Source organism: Bos indicus x Bos taurus, chromosome 27, assembly GCF_003369695.1.
Source record: "Bos indicus x Bos taurus breed Angus x Brahman F1 hybrid chromosome 27, Bos_hybrid_MaternalHap_v2.0, whole genome shotgun sequence".
NCBI lineage: Eukaryota > Metazoa > Chordata > Mammalia > Artiodactyla > Bovidae > Bos > Bos indicus x Bos taurus.
This window is the reverse complement of record NC_040102.1, coordinates 24346508-24369130: the sequence shown is the minus strand read 5'-3', so window position 1 is coordinate 24369130 and position 22623 is coordinate 24346508. Positions and strand designations below refer to the sequence as shown.

General features: G+C 43.9%; 1 protein-coding gene across 1 annotated transcript in view; it reads left to right on the top strand.

The window, feature by feature from the left end:
- Window positions 1–22303, top strand: part of MFHAS1 (malignant fibrous histiocytoma amplified sequence 1) — a 112141-nt gene extending 89838 nt beyond the window's left edge. Inside the window, 2 exon segments of the mRNA XM_027530205.1 lie at window positions 6226–6352; window positions 19800–22303. Of these exon segments, the coding sequence (XP_027386006.1) occupies window positions 6226–6352; window positions 19800–19833 (161 nt within the window). The 3' untranslated portion in view covers window positions 19834–22303.
- The last annotated feature ends 320 nt before the right edge of the window (window positions 22304–22623 follow it).

Here is a 22623-nt window from a genome sequence, read left to right as displayed (position 1 = left end):
CTTAGCCATTTTAAACATTGCTGCTATGAAAATTTGGTGCATGTATCTTTTCAAATTAGTGTTTTCCCAGATACATACCCAGGAGTGGAAATACTGAATCATTGGGTAGTTCTATTTTTAATTTTTTGAGGAACCTCTATACTGTTTTCCATAGTGGCTGCACTAACTTACTTTTTAAGTGTTTACTCCTCCTGTGTATATACTTTCTAGGTTTTATTCTGTTTTAAGACAAGATATTCTTTTATTTTTTTCTGGCTCTCGTCTTCCATATAAAAGTGACCGTGGAGTTCTCGCATCTTTGCTTCTCTGATAACTCTGTGGGCTTGCAGAGTGGGAGCCTTCCTGCTCATGGGTTTCCGAGGATGCTGCCTTTGCCCTGAGGGGATGTGGGAACATGTATTTGTGTATCACTGCGCCTCATCCAGAGTCACGTTTAAGTAAAAGACCGCAATGGACTTTGGGCGGTGAAGGAGTGAACTTTAGACTATTCCAGCTCTAAGAGGCCTTGAAATCTAGATAGTTCCTTGTTTAATAGAACTTATATAATTGCTTATTTTAAAATTTCCAGGCCACTTTTTCTGTTTTGAGGGATGTTCATAACTCAGAACTTCCTGGATCAGGAAGCGGATTTTATTCGCATGGAAAAAGGCAGGTTTGGGCCTTTTGAAATGTGGTTTGGGTCATCAGAGTGATACACTTTCAGTATTTTGCATAATGTGCCAATATTTGTGAATTCTGATGATAAGCAAAAAAAAGACAAGCTCATTTCACTTATCTCCTGTTGTTTAAAAGTCATAATAAAACTTGATTTTCTATCCTTTCACAGGGAAAAAACAGCTGATGAGAGTTCAGTAGCATTTTAACACCAGAAATCTTGAGACAGAGTAATTAAGTAAGAATAGCTTTTCATAACTTTAATGGGCACAAAGAGACTGTAGACTTTAGCCTCAGGGGATGCAGTGGTCTGCTGATCTGGCCAGATTTCTGCTTCTTCAGGAAGACTGTATGAAGACCCTACATGAATAGAAAATTGCCAACAGAGGAGAAAGCACCAGCATTTCAAGCTGGCACCTCCCACCAGTGTGAAGCACACTTAGTCTTTTACTTAATTGACTCAAGCATAGAAATAAATTACCTGAGAACCTTTAGGCCTGAATGACCCATTTCACTCCAAATCCATTTGTGTTCCTTATCAGTATATGTTTCCAATGAGAATGCACTTTCAAATTTACTTTCTACATAGAAATATCAGTCTGTTTTTATTGACTACAGAGAATTCTGTCTTCTGAACTGTGTCGTACTTTTTAATCATCTCCCCCTCATTGAATATTTGAGACGGTTACTAAGTTTTCAGTGTTTTATATGACTACAGAGAATTCTGTCTGCTGAATTGTGTCATAATTTTTAATCATTTCCTCTTTGTTGAACATTTGAGAAGGTTACCAAGTTTTCACTGTTATATAAACAGTGTTGCTATGAACAGTCATTGTATAATTTTTGCCAGAAAGAAAGACCCATTCCTTGAAGCAAACCCCTAAAAATGGAAATATACCAGGTCACATGTATATTTATCCTTACTCTGTTGGTAACACATTTTCTGTGAATATAACATTTCATTTTGCAGTTCCTACCAACTTTGGAATTTCTTTTTATTAGCGTTTGCTAGCAATAACAGATGCATCATGAATCTAAAATTGCCACACTTCCAGGTCTTTTCCAGTCCTGCAAATCAGGACTGTCCTTATTAGTATGTCTTTCGCATTCATTCTCTAGCATCTCATAACTTCCTTTGGGACACCTTTGGGGCACCCACAGTTAGTACATTGTTCTTCTTTTCATGTACTTGATTCTCTCCAATGCCTGAACCCTCTCCCTCAAGGTCTTGGCATTAGACTCCTGTATCCCTGCCCTGTTCACACTGTAAGATCTCCCTAAAGTGAAAGTCGCTCAGTCATATCCAACTCTTTGCAACCCCATGGACTATACAGTCCATGGAATTGTCCAGGCCAGAATACTGGAGTGGGTAGCCTTTCCTTTCTCCAGCAGATCTTCCTGACCAGGAATTGAACCTGGGTCTCCTGCATTGCAAGTGGATTCTTTACCAACTGAGCTATCAGAGAAGCCCCACTAATTAGATGCTCAACCAATAGCCCTGCTTTTGTTTGAAAATCAAGTTTGTGTTATGGAAATTTGAGCCAATTAGCTTCTATTTTAAGTAGCTAACACATTAGGAACCACTCTCTGTATTATTGATTAGTTTTGGGGGGTTTTTGGTGGGGGAGGAAAAGGCTATTTTTCTTCCTTTCTTAATTTAGCAACTGGGCACATTTTTTTTTATTTTATTTTATTTTTAAACTTTACATAATTGTATTAGTTTTGCCAAATATCAAAATGAATCCGCCACAGGTATACATGTGTTCCCCATCCTGAACCATTTCTTAAATCCTCAGAATCCTGGCCCTGTACAGTAGTTTGTTTGAGTGCACGTGCGTCCTGGAGCTTGTGAGCAATTCTGTTTCTTGCTCTGTCTTCCACAGTTCAAGTGAAATCTTCATATGCATGAAATTTCTTGATGCCTTCAACTTTCCAACTGTTTCAGTGGCTGGCAGAGATGCTGGGGTAGGACCCAAGCAAAATCAGTTACCTAGACCTTTCCTTTGTGAGTCTGGAAATCTGGGGCGGGGAGCATAAAGCTCTTGGTTTAGAGAAACTGATAGCCAGTGCTTAATAGTCAACTGCAAGTTATTTCAAATTCTCTGGCAAACTGGTCTTCTCACCAAAACCTGCAGTACCCCCAGCAAGGAAGCCAGCCATGCAGGAACCGCAGCCTGGGGCGGGGGTCTGTGCCCTGTGGGCTCAGAAGTTCAGTTGTGTCTGACTCTTTGCAACCCTTTTTTAGGACTATAGCCCACCACGCTCCTCTGACCATGGGGTTTTTCAGGCAAGAATACTGGAATGGGTTGTCATTTCCTCCTCCAGGGGATCTTCCAGACCCAGGTATTGAACCCGTATCTCCTGTGTTGCAGGTGGATTCTTTACCACTGAGAAATCGGGGAAGCCAGGGTAGGGGCTTACCGTCTGCATTTGTTATCCTGGGCTCTTAGGCAGCTGCAGGCAGAAGGAGCCAAGCCTGTGTGAAAATTCCAACTGGGAGAGAGTTCTCAGGGGAAGCCAGAGATCTCCAGTTTAGGTTCAAGCCTTGGGAGTAACCTTGGGACAGAAAGTAGAAATTGAAAATATCAGGTGAGGAAGCATGGGAGGGCGGCCCAGGAGTGGGGATGTTAACAGGCATGAGTGGTTCAGAACATCCTCTTGGGACAGTTGTAGCCCCATGGTACGTGGTCGGTTGGTTGGTTTAAAGTTCTCTGTGGGACTTGGAGCAAATCTGTTAAACTCAGAGAGCTTCTGACTCATAAAGTGGTATTTGGACTGGATGCCTTCCAAGGCTCAGTCTGGTGTAACACACTTTTACTTTGGTTCATTTTATGACTTTGAGAGCATTTCATGTTTATGTTTTTAATTTTCATTTTTATAATTTGAGATTTTTTCCTGGCTGGTGTCAGATACCATGTATCCATGATACAAGCTGCTGCTAAGTCACTTCAGTTGTGTCCGACTCTGTGCGACCCCATAGACGGCAGCCCACCAGGCTCCCCTGTCCCTGGGATTCTACAAGCAAGAACACTGGAGTGGGTTGCCATTTCCTTCTCCAATGCGTGAAAGTGAAGTCGCTCAGTCGTGTCGGACTCTGTGCAACCCCATAGACGGCAGCCCACCAGGCTCCTCTGTCCATGGGATTTTCCAGGCAAGAGTACTGGAGTGGGTTGCCATACAAGCAAATGATGCTAAATTAACTTTTGTAGTCATTTGGTGTTTATATTAGTTTGGTTGTGTGTGCTCAGCCATTTTAGTCGTGTCTGCCTCTCTACGACCCCGTGAACCATAACCCCCCAGGCTTCTTGGTCCATGGGATTCTCCAGGCAAGAATACTGGAGTGGGTTGCCACACCCTCCTGCAGGGGATCTTCCAGACCCAGGGATCAAACCTGCACCCCTTATGTCTCCTGCAAGCCCTTAGCTCGGTTAAGAAACTCAAATTACATTAGATTCATATTGTTCAAAGCCATATAAGAATGTTCAAACCAGGAAATAGTTGTCTTTCAAATACGTCAATACTTAGTTCATTACTGAATAATAGCATTTTTGGACTACTTTTCTACGAAAGATGTGTTCTGGAGTAAAGCAGCAGTCTCCACCTTGCGGGGGGAAGAGCCCCAGAGATGGGCTCCCCAGGTCACATTCCCCATTCAGTCCCTGCCTAGGCTTGACTCTAGGTACATCACATAACCTCCCTGCATATTAGCTTCCTCTTTTACAAAACAGCCTTCCCCCGTAGCTCAGATGGTAAAAAAATCTGCCTGCAATGTGGGAGACTTGGGTTCAATCCCTGGGTCGGGAAGATCTCTCAGAAGAGGGCATGGCAACCGGCTACAGGTTCTTACCTGGATAATTCCATGGACAGAGGAGCCTGGCCAGCTACAGTCCATGGAGTCTCAGAGTCAGATACAAGTGAGCAACTAACACTTTCACACTTTTTACTTTTGCAGAATGAGGATAAACCTTATAGTAACATTGTAAAGAGGAAATGACAGGTATATGTACAGCTGTCTGTTCAGTGCTGGGATATGGTTATGCTCTCTCAATGTGAGTTCTGCTGAAGGTGAGATGTTTAGATATATGGATTTTGAGGCAAAGGATTTTTAGTTTGTATCCTCACAGGTTGGCATACACTCTGGTTCCCTAGAATTTCAAATCAGTAATACAAGCGATGGCTGTCACAGAGTCAGTGTTTTATTTGCAGTAGCATCTTTCCCCAGTTGGCATATGATTGGTCTCTGGTTTATTTACTTTCTAAGTAGGGGGATTTGGCACCATTGTCCACCAAAATCTGTTTTTTGAAATTTTCTGAGCAAGAGCACCATGCTGACCATGAAAACAGAGAAAGGTCAGGGTGCTCCTGGTTAAGTGGACGGTGGGGAGGAAACCAAAGGCACCGCTGGTCTTAGGGGGGATTTGATGATCTGGTTGGAGAGACCAACCAGGGCAGAGTACACAGATTTCCTTTGGGGCTTGTGGTAATCCAGTAAGTGAATTATCTGTTTTTACTAGCTCCCATGACTCATAAGAGAGCTTTGTGTTGGTCCTTTCAAATCTGCACACCTACCCACCCAGGAAATCCTCTTGCCAGCTTGAAGCTGGGCTGTTTACCTTGATAACACACCTTTAGTTGAATGCCCTTCCAGATCATTAACGCAGGGCTTTGTTGCAAGGCTGCCGCGACTCCCATCTGCCCAGATCCTAATTATGAACGCCTCCTTGGCAGCTCTGCCTCTCTGGGGCTCCAGGGACCCTGGCTCAGTTTGCTGCAATGTCTAGATACAGATCTCTGGAGCCCGTCTGTGGAAAGGAAGGTGAGGAAAATAGCAGCAGATGCTGTCTTTGTCTGGAACGGTGGCCTCCCACCACCACCGTTAGTTAGCAGCTTGTCCACCTCACCGTGGAGAATGTTCTAAGGACAAAGCCTGTTTTGCTCTGATTGATTGATTGTCTCTGACTCACTCCTCCTTCCTACCTCCCCTGTTCCCCCCACCCCCAAGTGCTGGATTCCTCTCTATGGTGGTCCAACTTGTGTTTGTTTTTTTAAACCTGTATTTATTAATTGCTATAGCATGTAGCATGTGGGATCTTAGTTCCCCGGCCAGGGATTGAACCTGTGCCCCGTGCAGTGGAAGTGCGAGTCTTAACCACTAGACCACCAGGGAAGTCACAGGGTAGTCCCATTTTTGAAGGCAAGTCTCATTCATTAGGGCTTCCCTGGTGGCTCAGATGGTAAAATCCGCCTGCAGTGCGGGAGACCTGGGTTTGATCCCTGGGTTGTAAAGATCCTGTGGAGGAGGGCATGGCAACCCACTCCAGTATTCTTGCCTGGAGGATCCCATGGACAGAGGAGCCTGGCGGGCTACAGCCCATGTTGTAGCAAAGAGTCGGACATGACCGAGAGAGTAAGCACAGCACAGATTTAGAGGTGTGCAGACACAAACATACACATGCATACGAAACACTGAAAGCTACTGGGATGATACCTTGTGAGTAGGTTCTCACAAGAACTTTCATACAAGCTATGTATACCCCACTCATTAACGCATGTTTCTCTCTCTGCCTGCAGGGGAGTTGCTGAGTCAGCCCAGACCAGAAGGAGTGGCAGAGATCATCTGCCCCAAGAACGGCAGCGAGCGAGTGAATGTTGCCTTGGTTTACCCACCCACACCAACTGTGATCAGCCCATGTTCCAAGTGAGTTCTGACCCCATAGCCCCCGTCCCTCACTCTTGGACCTGCCTCAGTCACTGTGAGAACGAAAAGCCACGTTAAAGTACCTTTCATCAAACTCTGAAAAGCCCCCCTCCCGGGGCAGACCTAGTTTTCTGGGTGATAGCAAAACCATGGCTTATACAACAAACTAGGAACTTTCATGTTTTGTTATTTGTGGTTTTCTTTTGCTGATAAAAGTTAGAGCATTTTAAAATAGCTTTCTTGAGATATTATCCACCTATTATACAGCTCACTCATTTAAAGTATATGACTATTTTTTAGTATACTTGCAGATATAATGCAACTAAAGAGAGCAGTTTTTTCTTTTAATTCTGCCATTGTATCAGAAAACAGTGAGAGCTCATTAAGTAAGAAAAGCTGTAGAAAATCTAAAGTAGACCCCTTTCTTGCTTGCGGGTCTCTGATTCTCTATCAGTCCTGACAATCAGAGGCTGTGGTTTGCCCCCACCCTCCCCAAAATGGACTTAAAGACACAGAACATGCCCGTGTGAACTAACTTCCGTATACAATGTTAGCATTAAACTCACATGATGAATTTAGGTTAACTCATCTGTTTGGCTTTTTCTGTAGTGTTAAGAACCCAACAGCCCACTTTTACACTGAGATGAAATACCTTTCTTTCTATTGCAAATCTTGAAAAGTAGCAGTCCCTGGTCATCTGGGTGATATCAGCAAAGGATTCATGAAGGAAATTTCCATTTTTCTTCTTAGGTGACCATACAGAATTTTTTTTTCCCCCCCATATCTAAGCTTTGTGTAGGGAGGTTGGAAAGTTCACACTGGAGAATGGTGACCTGTCATGCATCTTGAGAAACTTGCTATCAGGCTGCATTCCTGAGAGCTTGTGTGATAGGAACTCATGTCTCTCGACCCTCCAAGTGTCTGCAGAGTGGGGGTCTGCAGGGGCTTTCTCATGCATTCATAGCTGCCCCCCTTTTCTCTAAAGCAGCTGACTCATTAGACAGAACATCCCTAATCCATCTTTGCTGGAAAACATCACTGAACACCCAAGGGAAACTTCTCTCGGCTCTTCTCTTCAGAATGCTTTTGAAGGTTAACATGTACATAGTGGTAATTCATCACTAGTATATGAATAGTATATTGACCATGTGAGACCTTGACGTGCTTCTTAGGATTACATAGTAACTAAGCAGGAATATTCTACAGCTTTTCTTATTTAATGACCATTCCCCTGCCCTGAGCATACCAAACAAAATGTTACCATTCTTTGAATTGGTCTCCGCTGGTCCCTCTCTTACAGATAGGGTGAGGATAAAGGGATCTTATAGAAACAGCAAGGTCTGGGATGGAGGGAAACGACTGTTCAGTAGATTCTGCCTGGGTATAGATTTTCCTGAGCCAGGAGAGATGGTAACCTATTGTTTGTCATAGCTATGTGGCATTTAGTAGGCAAGATAGAGGTCGGAGTTAAAACATCCGTTTGTTCAGAAACCACAGTGGCACTGAGCTGCTGTTATCGGTGTCTTTTCATGGGCTCCTGCTGTCCTGCAGAAATGCTATCAGCTCCCCTCTTACCCAGTTTCTCGTACCTGATACGAACAAGCAGCTTTAAAGTCTTGGGTAATCAGAGCCTCATGGCCTGAGACATCGGGATGCTGGAGGGGATACCTTTAGTGACTGACCTGCTGTTGACCCAGCTCTGTGAATAGTTTTGTTCTGAAATGGATTCTTTTAAAGGGGTCTCATAGAATGGATGGTAGGTTTAGAGGGTAACTCTCAATTCTAAATAAAGGAACATCCTGGAGAACAAAATGTAAACCAACAGGCCCTGCACGACCCAGTGTAGGCTCTAATTTACAAGTGGACAGCAGTGAACCAAATGTGGGAGATTTGGGGACCAATGAGGAAAACTGTCCCAGCAGATGGTCCTTAGGCCCACACAGCGTGGGTCTGAGCCTGAGAGTGAGACTTGGGGAGACTGGAGTTACTGCCTGGGTTTTGCAACTCCAGCCGCAGTTAACTTAGGCAAGTCACTAGAGAGTAACCTTTTATGACTCTCTCATCCCCTGAAACGCAGGTCGATGGTCAAGATCAGACTTCCTTGATCAGGCATGGGTGTCAGAATTTCTAGGGCTAGGCACTAGGCTTTAAGAAACAAGAGTCACTCAGATGGTCGTCCAGTGTGTGTGCTGGAGGTTCTACTCACTGAAGTTCTCCCACCCACCCCCGCCCCCACCCCATGGCTCCCAGGTGGGAGGCCAGCAAGTCTAATCTTCAGGAGAAATTAGTAATCATGCCAGGATGACAGGCACCAACCAGAACCATCCCAGGAAAGCCAGAATAATCACCTGATTCGTAGGTCACTGATCTAGATCTTAGTATTTTTTAAAGAGGCATTCAAAGCTCTATGACCAGTTTCAGTTCAGTTCAGCCTCTCAGTAGTGTCCGACTCTTTGCGACCCCATGGACTGCAGCATGCCAGGCTTCCCTGTCCATCACTAACTCCCTGTTTGACCATTTTACGCCTCTTCCTTATAGGTCAAATAAGACTGGTCATTAACAACCTGCCTCGGACCACATGTAAATTAATGGTGCTATGCTGAGCTTTACAAGCAAAAACCACTGACGACTATTATTTGATTGGATCTTCCTTATGAATTCCAAGCTTTCTATTCTATCATTTTTAAAAAATTTCTAGCTGTTTTGTTCCCCTGCAGAGAGAAAATAAAGAGTAAGTAGTGATTAAAAAAAGAGTGACTTACTCTCATTAAGTCACTTTGGGAAGCATTTCATTGGGAAGAGGTTACATGAATTGAATGGAATGCCTGTCCACTTACACCTCACCTTCCAGGGAGAAACCTAGCATCTGAGTGACTCCTTGGTGCCTTTGCTGATTATCAGATAGAAATATGAGTATTTCCATACTCTGGTGATCCTGGGCTGATTTTCAAAGATACCTGCCTTTGAGATGAGATGAAAGTTCATTTAGTAGCAGATCTGCTGGGTTGCTTTGAAAACTTCTCATCCTAAAGAATATGGATTCTGATACATTTTTTAAAGCTTTATCTGTACACTTTCATAAAAGGTGCCTATTTAATGGTTCATATATCTATAGAGTTGGACAACCATCATCACAGTCTCATCCTAGAATATTTTCATCATTTCAAAGAGAAATTTCATGCCCACATGCAATTACTTCTGTCTAATACAATACCTGGTTCTATGCAGAAAATAAATATTTTTAGTGCCACTTTCAATAATGGCCTTGCTCCCTGCTGTGTTGGTATTAAAGATATTTTTAAAGAAATTCATATGAACACTTGTTATCCCTGGCCCAGTGCTATCTAAAGGCAGTGAACTGACTTGCTTCCCCCACTGCCAGTCCTCTGTTTACTGCACAAGAGGAGGGAAATGGTGTTTCTTGGAGAAAAATCAGCCTCCTTCAGAACTCTCTTAAAGTATAGGGAGCAATATTTTAAAACCCTGACTTAGTTTTTTAGAGCAGTTTTAGGTTCACAGTGAAATGGAGCACAAGGTCCAGAAAGATTCCATATACCCACCATCTCCCACCATCAACATCTCCCACCAGAGTGGAACATTTGTCCCACAGACACCTCATCACCCGAAGTCCATTCTTTATATTAGGATTCACACTTGGTGTTGTACATTTCATGGGTTTGAACAAAATGTAGAATGATGTGATCCAGCATTGCAGTATCACACACAATATTTTCACTGCCCTGAAAATCCTCTATGCTCCCCCTATTTATCCCTGCCTCCACTTTTAACCCTTGGCAACCAGTGATTTTTTTTTTTTTTAGCTTTGCTAGGGTAAAATTGATAAATAAAATTGTAAGATATTTAAAGTGTACATTGTGATTTGATATCCACATTCACTGTGAAAGGATTCCCATCACCTAGTTAATTAACCTATCCATCCCTCACATTTCCCCTGCAGAACTTCTGAGAGGCAACCTCACTGACCTTTAATCTAGACATTAAAGGGGTACTGAGCCTTGGTCATGAGGGATCAGAGGGAGCAAAAATATTTTTTCAGTGGGGAAAGCAAGGAGAAAGTAGAATAAATTTATTTTTAGAACTTTTGTCTCTGAATTCCTGTCTCCATTTTATTGCTCTTCAGGTTGAGATACTTAAAATTCCAATTTGGAAGGGAAGTGTGAACTTCTTTGGGGAAATGGCAGCTTGCTGTTTGCCTTTCATTTTTAGATACCTTAGAATATTTCTCTTTTTCATTTACAAAGAGATTTCCTTCCTTTATCAAAAGTATATATTCTGAAAAACTGCCGTTTAACTCAATTTATCTACTGATTTTCATTTAAAAGACGGGATCTAGAAGGCTAGCTATGCATATAGCTAAGACATGTCTTTTACCTTAAGACATATGAGAGAGACATTCAATAGGCAGAGACAAGACAGCAGAGGAGGAGGAGACATGCTCACTCCATCTCATGGAAACAAAATCACAACTAACAGCAAAACACAAAACCCTGGAACCTACCAAAAAAAGATCCTGGATCCAAAGACACATATAGACACCACCACAAGATGGTAGAATAGGGGCACCATTGCAATCAAATCAAGTTCCATTCCCGCCCAGGTGGGTGACTCACAAAAGCAGAGAATTATTATAATGCAGAGGTTCTCCCACAGGAGTGAAACTGCTGAGTCCTGGGTCAGGCTCCACAGCCTGGGGGTCTGGCATTGGGAAGAAGAGCCCTGAGAGCATCTGGCTTTGAAGACCAGTGGGTTTGATCGCAGGAATTGCACAGGACTGGGGCAAACAGAAACTCCATTCTTGAAGGGAAAACACAAGACCTCGTGTGCCCCAGGACCCAGGGTAAAATGCAGTGACCTCACAAGAGCCGGGGCCAGACCTGTCTGCTGCTATTGGAGGGTTTCCTGTGAAGGTGCTGGGGGGGGGGGGTACTGTGGCTCACTGTGGGGACAAAGATTCTCTCAGCAGTAGTTCTGGGGAGTACTCATTGGCATGAGCCCTCCTGGAGGCTGCCATTTTTTCACCAAGACCTGGCCCCACCCAACAGCCTATAGGTTCAAGGGCTGGGATGACTCAGGCCAACCAACCAAAGAGATGGAAACACAGCCCCACCCATCTGCAGACAGGCTGCCTAATGTCTTCCTGAGCCCACAGCTGCCCACCTCTCCCCTTAGACCAACTTCATCCACCATGAAGCACACAGCAGAAGCAAGAACTACAGTCCTGCAGAACAGAAACCACAGTGACAGAAAGTTAGACAAAATAGCAGAGAAACAAGTCCCAGATGAAGGAACAAGAGAAAACCCCGGAACAACTAAGGTGAAGTAGATATACGCAAGCTATCTGAAAATAAATTCAGAGTAATGATAGTAAAGATGATCCAAGATCTCAGAAAAAGAATGGAGGAACAGATAGAGAAGATACAAGAAATGGTTAACGAAGAGCAGGGCTTCCCCGTTGGCTCAGCGGTAAAGAATCTGCCTGCAATGCAGGAGATATGGGTTCGATTCCTGGGTAATGAAGATCCCCTGGAGAAGGGAATGGCTACTTACTCCAGTATTCTTGCCCAGGAAATCCCATGGACAGAGGAGCCTGGCGGGCTACAGTCTGTGGGGTCGAAAAGAGTCGGACACGACTGAGCGACTAGCACTCACTGTACAGAGTGCGGTAGTACAGCATCTTTATTTCAAGCTAGATCTGTAAGAGGATGACTTCATTGAACTTCCTGCTGTGCAACACGAAGAACTCAGTAATGAAGATCTGATGGAGTTGGAGGTCCAGAGAAGGGCTGAATAGAGACAAGAGGAAGAAGAAGTAACTGAAGAACTGGATAGATTCACCATGCAGGAAATGACAAGGGGGCTTTCCTTATTTGAAGAGGCATGGTTAGTTTTTGAGGCACAGGACTCAAACATAGAATGGAACAGGAAGGTTTTGCAGCAGCCATTCACAATGCCACCCAGTGGTACCAAAAAACTGAAAGCATTTCCTCTAAGATTAGGAATAAGACAAGCCACTATTATTCAACATAGTTTTGGAAGTCCTAGCCATGGCAATCAGAGAAGAAATTAAATGAATCCAACTATGAAAAGAAGAAATAAAACTGTCACTATTTGCAGATAACATGATATTACACAGAAAATCCTAAAGATGCTACCAGAAAACTACTAGAGCTCATCAATGAATTCAGTGAAGTTGCAGAATACAAATAAATTGGGAGCTTGGGACTGACATATACACCCTATTATATTTAAAACAGATAACCAACAAGGACCTACTATATAGAGCACAGGGAACTCTACTTACTATTCTGTAATAACCTAAATGAGAAAAGAATCAATATATGTACATGTAAAACTGAATCACTTTTCTGTATACCTGAAACTAACACAATATTGTATAAAATAAAAATTATTAATTAAAAAAAAAAACTGGAGTGCAACTTAAATTCTTCCATGTGGTCTCCTGATAATAAAAGACAAGGCTCAGACTGCATTTCAAACTTGGATTATTGCGTGTATACTGGAACATTCCAATTTGAGTCAGATTCCCGCTACTTACTGTTTGCAAGTATTCTCCAATGTAGAATGATTACTTTGCATAGGAATTTTGGCAGTTATATTGTTAAGACAAGGATATTGAAGACCAATTCAAATAAGCTTTTGTAAAAAGTAGAATGAAGAAGATTCTGTGGTCTTTATCTTACTAGATGGGCAAAGTATGTTTAAATGCACTGAGATCAGTTAGTATGGACTTGATTAAAAACTTTTTTTTTTTTTTAAGGAATGGATGAATTTGACTTAATCACAATGGAGAATTTTTCACTGATCTCAGGGTGGGGATGGGATGATATTTCACAAGGAAAAGAGGCTGAAATCTGGAAGTTGCCTGTGGGGCATGTCACACTGATTTGCATTGATTTGTTTTGTTCTCTGTAAGGAGTAAGACAGCTCCCTGCCTTGTTGCTGTCACTGGCTGGGAGGAACAGTGTTTCTCTGATTATTTAGTCTCCCATCAGCCACATTGATACTGGAATTTGTTCCCTCTCTGCTCAGGTATCTCCATACTTTCTTGGACAATTAAGTGGAAAAGATAGTGCTTCTTTCCCTTATGCCATCATTTTTACTGTACCCAATCTGTGACTTTAGGAGCACCAATTTTTAAGGGTAAGTCTCTGGGAAGCAGAGAGGGTTTCTTAAATAGATAAGGGCTTCCTAAGGACTTGGAGAGTTTAGGGGGAAACGGCGGGAGGATGGGTTTGGGATGAAGAGATTCCAAAGAGCTGGACACTTTAAGATTACAAATCCTTTATCCAGAATCAAGATGTGTTGGGGATTTAAGAATAAGAAAACTGCTCGATTCTTTTGCCTGATTTACTATAATGCATATATCAGTAACCTTAGATCCTTTTTGAAAAAAAAGTCATTTTTAAAAAAACTCATGTAATGCAGAAACATAACATCAGGAAAAGCTCAAGCTGATTAACACAGCAAATAGGTGTTTAAAAAGCAGTGTTGGTATTTATTTTCCCAAGCCTGTTTGATGGATTCTGGAGTTATGCCTCCAAGTTTGAATCCTGTGATTCGTTGGGGCTATGACGGGTGCAGGGCACAGCGGCACCATCCCGTGGGGTCATTCGCTGCATTTAGAGACCATTGCAGGGGAGACATTTAGCATTATTCCTTACACTGAGTGTCATTCAATAAATTCAGCTGTTATTTCTACTAGAAATATTAGTATGCATACTGTGGATGACCTATAAAGGGAATAATTTAAAAAACTCAAAATCCAAATATAGATGCTTGAGTAGAATCCACTCACTGACTTACCTAGGACCATCTAGTGTATTAATGAGGTGACTGTGCACAGCAGGTGAGCGTGTGTGCTGAGTGTGCGGAAGAGAAAGCGGGCTCACCTTCCTGCCCACCGCTGTGAAGGAGTCAAGGTGAAGTTCACGCGGTTCTGTGAGGCCGCCTACAGCTAGTTAGTAATGTCAGTGTCCTAACCGTGCGTTCCTGGGATAGACAGACAGGTGGGATCCTTCCTTTCGTATTCTCAATGTCTGGACAGTTGACATTGTGGGGATGGAAAAGCGGAGATACAGTGAGGCCAACCCATCAGGAAAGGACTGCTGGGGGGAAGACAGTTTATGACAGTTCCTTAGAGCAGGGGGCAGGCGGGGTATGGGGGACCCAGGGATACAGGGAGAAGCACCTGGAGGGTCAGGAGGCCAAGGGTGGGGGAGGAACTGTGTGAGGAGCCCCTGTTGTGGTTTCTGTGGGAAGGTGCAGGCAAGGCAGGGGGCAGGTGTAAGATGGGCCAGTTGCCTCAGGGTCTGGGGCATAAAGACAGCCCGAGTCATGTGGAGCCTGGCCCTGGAGTGATTAGGGCAGGTGGATAGTGGCCCGGAGTGTGGCTCCCGATAAAGGGCGTGGTCAGGGGGTGTGGACTCTGGATCCCCTGGTGTGGAGTTGAGAAGCACACGCTTGCATCTGAGTGGTTGACTGTCTCTGGAAACTAACTGGCTGATGCTGGGAGGGGCCGCCCCTCCAGGGTGAGCAAAGCGTCAGTGGACAGAAAAGAGCTGCTTAATACAACATGATATGGCATCACTTCAGCCTAAGCTCTTAAATACCCTGAGTGCACTGTCACACCCCAGGAAGGGCAGGTTCTGTGACCTGGGAGGATTTGGGGTCAAGCCTCCCACGCTGACCTCTCCTTTCTCCTGTGGGATTTGTGGGCTACGTGGCAGCTCCCCTGGATGTGCCAGGGTCTCCATAGGTGTGCATTGTGCCCTCCACCCCAGAGCCCTTCGGGGTCTGTGCCTCCCGTCTCCAGGGATGGCCTCGCCCTGCACCCGCTGCCAGGCTGGGGGTCGGCGGGGGGTCTTTTCACTCTTCTCCCCCTCTTCCCATACTCGGCCGTCCACCTTGTCAGTGCATCTTATTTTTTTAAGGAATCGTTTCCATCTATTCAGCTCCCCGAGTTTACATGCAGAACCTTCCCACATCAGCGTGTCTTGAATGAGTGAAGCTGGCCGTTGAGCTCTATCCACGACCCGTGCTTTGTAGTCGTCCTGTCTCTGCCAAGATCCCTGTGGGTATCTCAACCTGCCTCCCCCTTGCTGGTCATTTTGTCCTTGAAACCAATAGGATCTTTCAACAGCAGACCCCCATCACCTTGCTCCCTATTGCAAAGCATTGAATGGCTTCCTGGTGATTATGGTTCAAGTTCAAAATCCTGGGCAAGACCCACAAGGCTTCCCAAGCCGACCCCAGCCCCGCTTCTGACACGTGACACTCCCTTACTGTGAAGGGTCAGCCACACCTGGCCTCTGGCCTGCTCTCCGTCCACGGCCAGGTGCCACCCCTTCTCTCCTACCTGATGACACCCCATCATCCCTGTGACCCGGGCCGTGTGTCCCCTCCCCTGAGAAACCAACAGCAGCCCTTCTGACTGTGCTCAGCCCCTCTTTCCTTCTCATCTCCTCCACCCTTCTCATCTGCTCCTCTTATAGCATGGCTGTCTTTTGCCTGAGACTTTCTCATGACATCCTATTCCTCCTTCACTCATCAAATCTTTGTTGAGTATTTGCCCTCCATGAGGCCACTGTGCCTAATGGCAGAAAGTGAAGAGGAACTGAAGAGCTTCTTGATGAGGGTGAAAGGGGACAATGAAAAAGTTGACTTAGAACTCAGCATTAAAAAAAAAAAAAAAAAACAACTAAGATCATGGCATCTGGTTCCATCACTTCATGGCAAATAGTAGGGGAAAATATGGAAACAGTGACAGACTTTATTTTCTTGGGCAGTGACTGCAGCCATGAAATTAAAAGATGTTTGCTCCCTGGAAGGAAAGCTATGACAAACCTAGACAGCATATTAAAAAGCAGAGACGTCACTTTGCCAACAAAGGTCTGTTATCATCAAAGCTATGGTTTTTCCAGTGGTCATGTATGGATGTCAGAGTTGGACTATAAACAAAGCTGGAAGAATTGATGCTTTTAAACTGTGGTGTTGGAGAAGCCTATTGAGAGTCCCTTGGGACTACAAGGAGAGCCAACCAGTCAATCCTAAAGGAAATCAGCTTTGAATGTTCATTGGAAGGACTGATGCTGAAGCTCCAATACTTGGACCACCTGATGTGAAGAGCCAACACATTGGGAAAATACCCTGATGCTGGGAAAGATTGAGGGCAGGAGGAGAAGAGGGTGGCAGAGGATGAGATGGTTAGATAGCATCACTGACTCAATGGACATGAATTTGAGCAAACTCTGGGAGATGGTGAAGGACTATAGTGAAGATACAGCGAAGGACTGGCTTGCTGCAGTCCCTGGGGTCGCAGAGAGTCAGACGTGACTTATCAGTTGAACAGTAACAAGCACTGTGCCACGTGTTGACAGTACAAAAATAACAGGATCTAAGAATCAAATCAGGAATATAAAAGCCTCCCTGGGGAGAATGGGAACCAAAGATACAACCAGAGAAACCTGTGTCTAATTTCAGTTAAAATGTGATACCTGCAATGACAGGTGCCTCGACTAAGTCCTGTGGACAGAGAAGAAAGAACCCTGCTGGAGAATTGGGAAGAACCCCAGGAGGTAGCATTTGAGGTGGATCTTGTCGGATGAGATCGAGTTTGAGATGGAAGAGCAAAGAGAGGTGGTGGGGTAGGGGTGGGGGTGCCGGTTAGTGATTGACAGCTCTTCTCTCTCCCTCAGCACCCAAACAAGAAAAATGATATCCATGTGGAAAAATGTTCAGACTGGGTTTCCTTTTTCTCCCTTGAACACTGGAATATTCCCTCTGGGTGCCCTTGATTACGTATTCTTCTGTTTCTCAGTCTTACGTGTGGCCCAGGGGAGCAGGCGGCCAGACACAACTGTCTGTGTTTCTCCAGATTTGTTGGATTCGGTAAGAAAAACAAGACGTAGCACCTCCCCCACATGAAGCCAGAACGCACTGCACCAGAGTTAACTGCTTGGCTGGAGTGGTGTTTTCACCCTGCCGTCCTCTTTACACTTCGATGTATGGTTACTTGATTTTGAGGCAGTTTTCAAAACCTTCTCTGCTGAGAAGCTGACTATATTAACAGGCCTTCTGAAAGTCCCCATGGCTCAGGGCCAAAGAAACATGATACTACCCGGAGGGCCCCACATGCTCCAGCCTTGCTTTTTGCTGTCAAGCATACCTCGGAGTCAAATAACCCTCTTTAAAGGCCTGGCCCTGCTGTTCACTGGTGTGTGCCCTTGGGGAAGTTATCTAACCTCTTGGAAACTTAGCTTCCTTTTTGGTGAAGGCAGAGCCTACCTGCTAGAGCTTAAAGAGTTAAGGATTAATCAAATAATGCACTATGGTGAAGGCAGCCATTCCTGGCGTGTAGTAAGTACTTAGTGACTAGAAGGTGCTTATTTTTGGTGACATTATTGATCCTATGCTCCCAGCCGATTCTTGTGTGTTAGGTAGATAACTAAATTATCAGTTTCCAGAAAGTCAGGCAGTATTAAGAGAGGGATGCCAGCGACTTCCCTGATGGTCCAATGGCTAAGCCTCCACGCTCCCAATGCAGGGGGCCCAAGTTCAATCCCTGGTCAGGGAACTAGATCCCATATGCCACAGCTAAAGATCCTGCATGCTGCAAAAAAAGACTGAAGATCTCACCTGCTGCCGCTAAGACTGGATGCAGCCAAATAAATAGTTTTGAAAAAGAGATGCAGGGTGGAGGGTAGCGGAAGTGGATCTATTTTATTAAATGTTGCCAAGCAGTTTGAAAGACATCACGTCATGCATCATTACAGGAAAGCTAAAATAAGGGATGGGAGCATCTCACACGTTTTCATCTAACTATGTTATCTGAATTGAACACCACTTTGTTTAAAGACAGTAAAGCCTCTGCCTACAGTATGGGAGACCTGGGTTCGATCCCTGGGTCGGGAAGATCCTCTGGAAAAGGAAATAGCAACCCACTCCAGTATTCTTGCCTGGAAAATCCCATGGGTGCAGGAGCCTGGTAGGCTACAGTCCGTGGGGTCGCAAAGAGTCGGACACGACTGAGCAACTAAACTTTAAACTTTAATTAGCTGGTGATGCAGCAGCTTCTTCATTTTCTGTTCATCTAACTCCAGGTTTTAGTTTGACAGTATTTAAGTAAAATCATGCTTTCAATCTTGGCACTCATTCTCACGTTTTAGTATATATTCCTACTTGTAGGGAGTTATTTAGTGTGTCTGTGTGTGCTTCTTGAAAAGGAACAGTGCTGTGTTTGGAGTTCAGGGTTTTTAGTTAAGCTGTGAAATTACAGTAGATAGGTTCAGTTCAGTTCAGTTCAGTTGCTCAGTCATGTCCGACTCTTTGTGACCCCATGAATTGCAGCACTCCAGGCCTCCCTGTCCATCACCAGCTCCTGGAGTTCACTCAAACTCATGTCCATCGAGTCGGTGATGCCATCCAGCCACCTCATCCTCTGTCGTCCCCTTCCCCTCCTGCCCCCTCCCTCCCAGCATCAGAGTCTTTTCCAATGAGTCAACTCTTTGCATGAGGTGGCCAAAGTACTGGAATTTCAGCTTCAGCATCATTCCTTCCAAAGAACACCCAGGACTGATCTCCTTCAGAATGGACTGGTTGGATCTTCTTGCAGTCCAAGGGACTCTCAAGAGTCTTCTCCAACACCACAGTTGAAAAGCATCAATTCTTCAGCGCTCAGCTTTCTTCACAATCCAACTCTCACATCCATACATGACCACTGGAAAAACCATAGCCTTGACTAGACAGACCTTTGTTGGCAAAGTAATGTCTCTGCTTTTCAATATGCTATCTAGGTTGGTCATAACCCTGCTTCCAAGGAGTAAGTGTCTTTTAATTTCATGGCTGCAATCACCATCTGCAATGATTCTGGAGCCCCAAAAAATAAAGTCTGACACTGTTTCCACTGTTTCCCCATCTATTTCCCATGAAGTGATGGAACCAGATGCCATGATCTTCGTTTTCTGAATGTTGAGCTTTAAGCCAACTTTTTCACTCTCCTCTTTTCAGTTTCATCAAGAGGCTTTTGAGTTCCTCCTCACTTTCTGCCATAAGGGTGGTGTCATCTGCATACCTGAGGTTATTGATATTTCTCCCGGCAATCTTGATTCCAGCTTGTGATTCTTCCAGCCCAGCATTTCTTGTAGTTATGGCTAATTCATCTAGTTCTTGCTTTATGTCTGAATTTAATGTCATGAACAGAAATGTTTGACTAGTTTTCTAGTGAAAAAGCCTCTTTCCTTTGTAGGAATATTAGTTGTCTGCATTTACCATTTTACATGGAGCTGTAGAAGTAGACATGAAAATCTGTGGCAGAAAAAAAATTATTGCTTACTGTTCTCATAATAGAGAATGTCATTTCCTGTTTCCCTGGTTCATTTCTGTGCTTTCTTCTCATCTATCCACATAGGAAGAACGCTGGGGAAAAGCACAGAAACCAGTGACTTCTACGGCTGTGGGATTTCCATGGAGAAAATAGCATCAGAATGCACCTGGACCATCTTCTGTACCTGGCAAACCCTCACACTCCCAGGCGTGTTCTGTGAATTCGCGTGCATGTGTGTTCAGGGTGTTTTCGTGCGAGGGAGCACACCTAGCCTGTAGATGAGGCAGGGACGGTGCAGGGGGGGAGAAGGACGGGAGAGACTATGGAGCAAATGTTTGACAACCTGAACCTCAGAACTGTGATCCTCCAAGGAGAGCGCTACTTGAAGAAAAGAAAAAATAATAAAGTCGAATGGCTTCTCAGGGATTTTTTTTTTTTTTTCTGTGCACATATAAGCCATAATTCCAGTACAGGTGGCAGTATTCAGAGCACTCAGATTTCAGTTCTGTTAAATGTGAAAGAGGGATCGACTGACCATTCATTGCTGTTCCATAACTAGTGTAAAATATGTATATGTTTATCTTTATTTTTATAATACACAAATACATTTAAATTTATACAGTTTGAAGCTTCTAGCATTAGTTGACACTGGGTGCAATATTCTGATGAGAACTGTGCCAACACGGGGCTGATTTCTTACTTTAGCATCGGACGTGTTGTTTATTCTTTAAGCCTTCGCAGATTTAAAAAAGAAAAGATACCTGTCTCTTTGCTCATGGCTTAAGTGTTGGTTCATAGAGGTTGACAATAATCATCAAGAACCTTAAACATGCATTTCAGGCAATAGCCCCTCCTCACCTTTTCAGTAAAGGTCCCTGGTCACTGGGTGATAGTCTGATGGAGGCCTGGTGATTAAGATTCTTCAGGGGAGGGGGATTAAGGGATCCACATATCCAAGGAAAAGTGGAGTCTTGCAATAGCTTAGATAGTCAGGCGTCAGTTCTGAAGCATGCAAAGAGCTCTGCTAATAGGTCCTGTTCCCACCCCCCACTGCCCCCTAGAACAGAGTCTGTGAAATTTAGCAGAGCTCTCTGAAAGCTGGTATCAGACCCTAAGATAGTGAGTTGCCTAATTGGAGAGCACAAGCCCACGTTGGTTATTTATAAATACAGAACCTCTGATTGGATGGTCTACTGCCACAAACTAGTAAAACCCTGGTTGTAAAATCTCCATGACGTAAAACCTAAAAAGCCAACCAACCAAACTGCTCTCTCCTCCTCATCGGGGCCAAACAGCATCCACTGCAATAGTAACACGTTCTTTGAAGAGTGTGCACGCCTCTGTTTACATCTGCCGCCTCTGCATGTGGATTGAAAAATGTGTGAAACTGTTTCTTTCCAGGGTAAGGCAAGAAAAACTAGTCAGCGGTATTATTCGTTTACTTCTATAAAGTATTGTCTCTTGGAATGCCACAGTATACAATGTCTCCACATATTTAAAAAACAAAATAACAAAGAAGCAAGTGGCTGCATTGCAACAACAACAAAAAAAATACACAAATCAATTTCTGTAGACTGTTTTGTACCCCAGGAATTAACTTTATGAACTCCAGAACCTCCAAACAAGCATGATTTCTTACAATCGTAAAATCAAATGGGATCAGACTAGTTCCGCATTTTAACAGTCGAATATGACACCTCCAATTTGCAGTTTAATTTTCTTTTGGAACAGTCACAAGATTCACCTTGTTAATCCTTCTGTCACAGTTCTCCTGTGTGTGTGTGCATGTGTGTGTAAGTGTAAACTGAATGGTAACATTTAATTGCTTTACGGACCACTAAATTGTTGGGCATCAAAGTTTTCCAATTGGCAGGAGACAGTTCTTCAACTGTCAAATTAACCGACTTTGACCAAAAAAAGGCTTGGTAAAGTGACTTCAGGCTAACTCCCCAGGGGACTGTATTAACTGAAGAAAAAAAAAAATGTTCCTTTGGGTGACATAGCCTGCAAAGTGTGTGCTCTTATGATGAATATAGATGCCCACATTCTTAATAACTGCTCTTTTTGGATCAGTGATGCTGTATGCTGTCATCTGACCTTAGAGAAGCAGTGTAAGAAGAAAGCTTGGTGTCACATGTATTTGAGCAAAAAAAAGTCATCCTGATAGAGGGTCATGTGACCAAAAGCAGCTCCAGAAAAGCTTGAGAACTCGCGTTGGGGCAGAGGGGAAGGTTGGAGATACAGAAAACACACTGCTCTATAGGAATTTTCTTCATCTATGCAGGAAATTCCATTCTCTCTTTCAACACCTGAGAAGACTCAGCTGGGGAGGCTGACTGATGCACTAAGCACAAAGGGGGATCTTCTCCAACTAAGTCGTCCCTGCCTTGCAAACAGACGCCCTCCACGTTTGTTATGGTTTCTATTCCTGCATCTTGTGGTATCAAAACCACTTCCTGGAATTGTAAACGCGCTGCCAGAATAAATGTTTTTTCCCCCTTCCAAGAAAAAAACCGCCAGTGCTCATATTTGACACTTGTGCACTGGACTCTTTTTGAATGAATAAAATGGAAAGGGTTTGGTGTCAATTCTGATGGAGTGTGTGTTCTTTTTTCATGCCACAGTTTGTGCGTTGTAACTGTGGTTTCCTATTTAATTGCCATAACTGGGCAGAATTTAAAAAAAAAAATTCAAAAAAGTTTAATAAAAAATACAAAGAAATGATGAAGCAGTTATATTTCCAGAGTTTAGTTATTTCTGTCTGTCTTTGTTTGTTTCAATTTTATCAGCTAGGAAATCACTGTTTTGTTTTTAGTCTTCAGTCACTTTGAGCCACAGGAGGTGGATGGTGGTGGCTCTGGTTGCGGAAGGAAATGAAAGAATCTCTTTCATGGTCTCCCATCTGTGT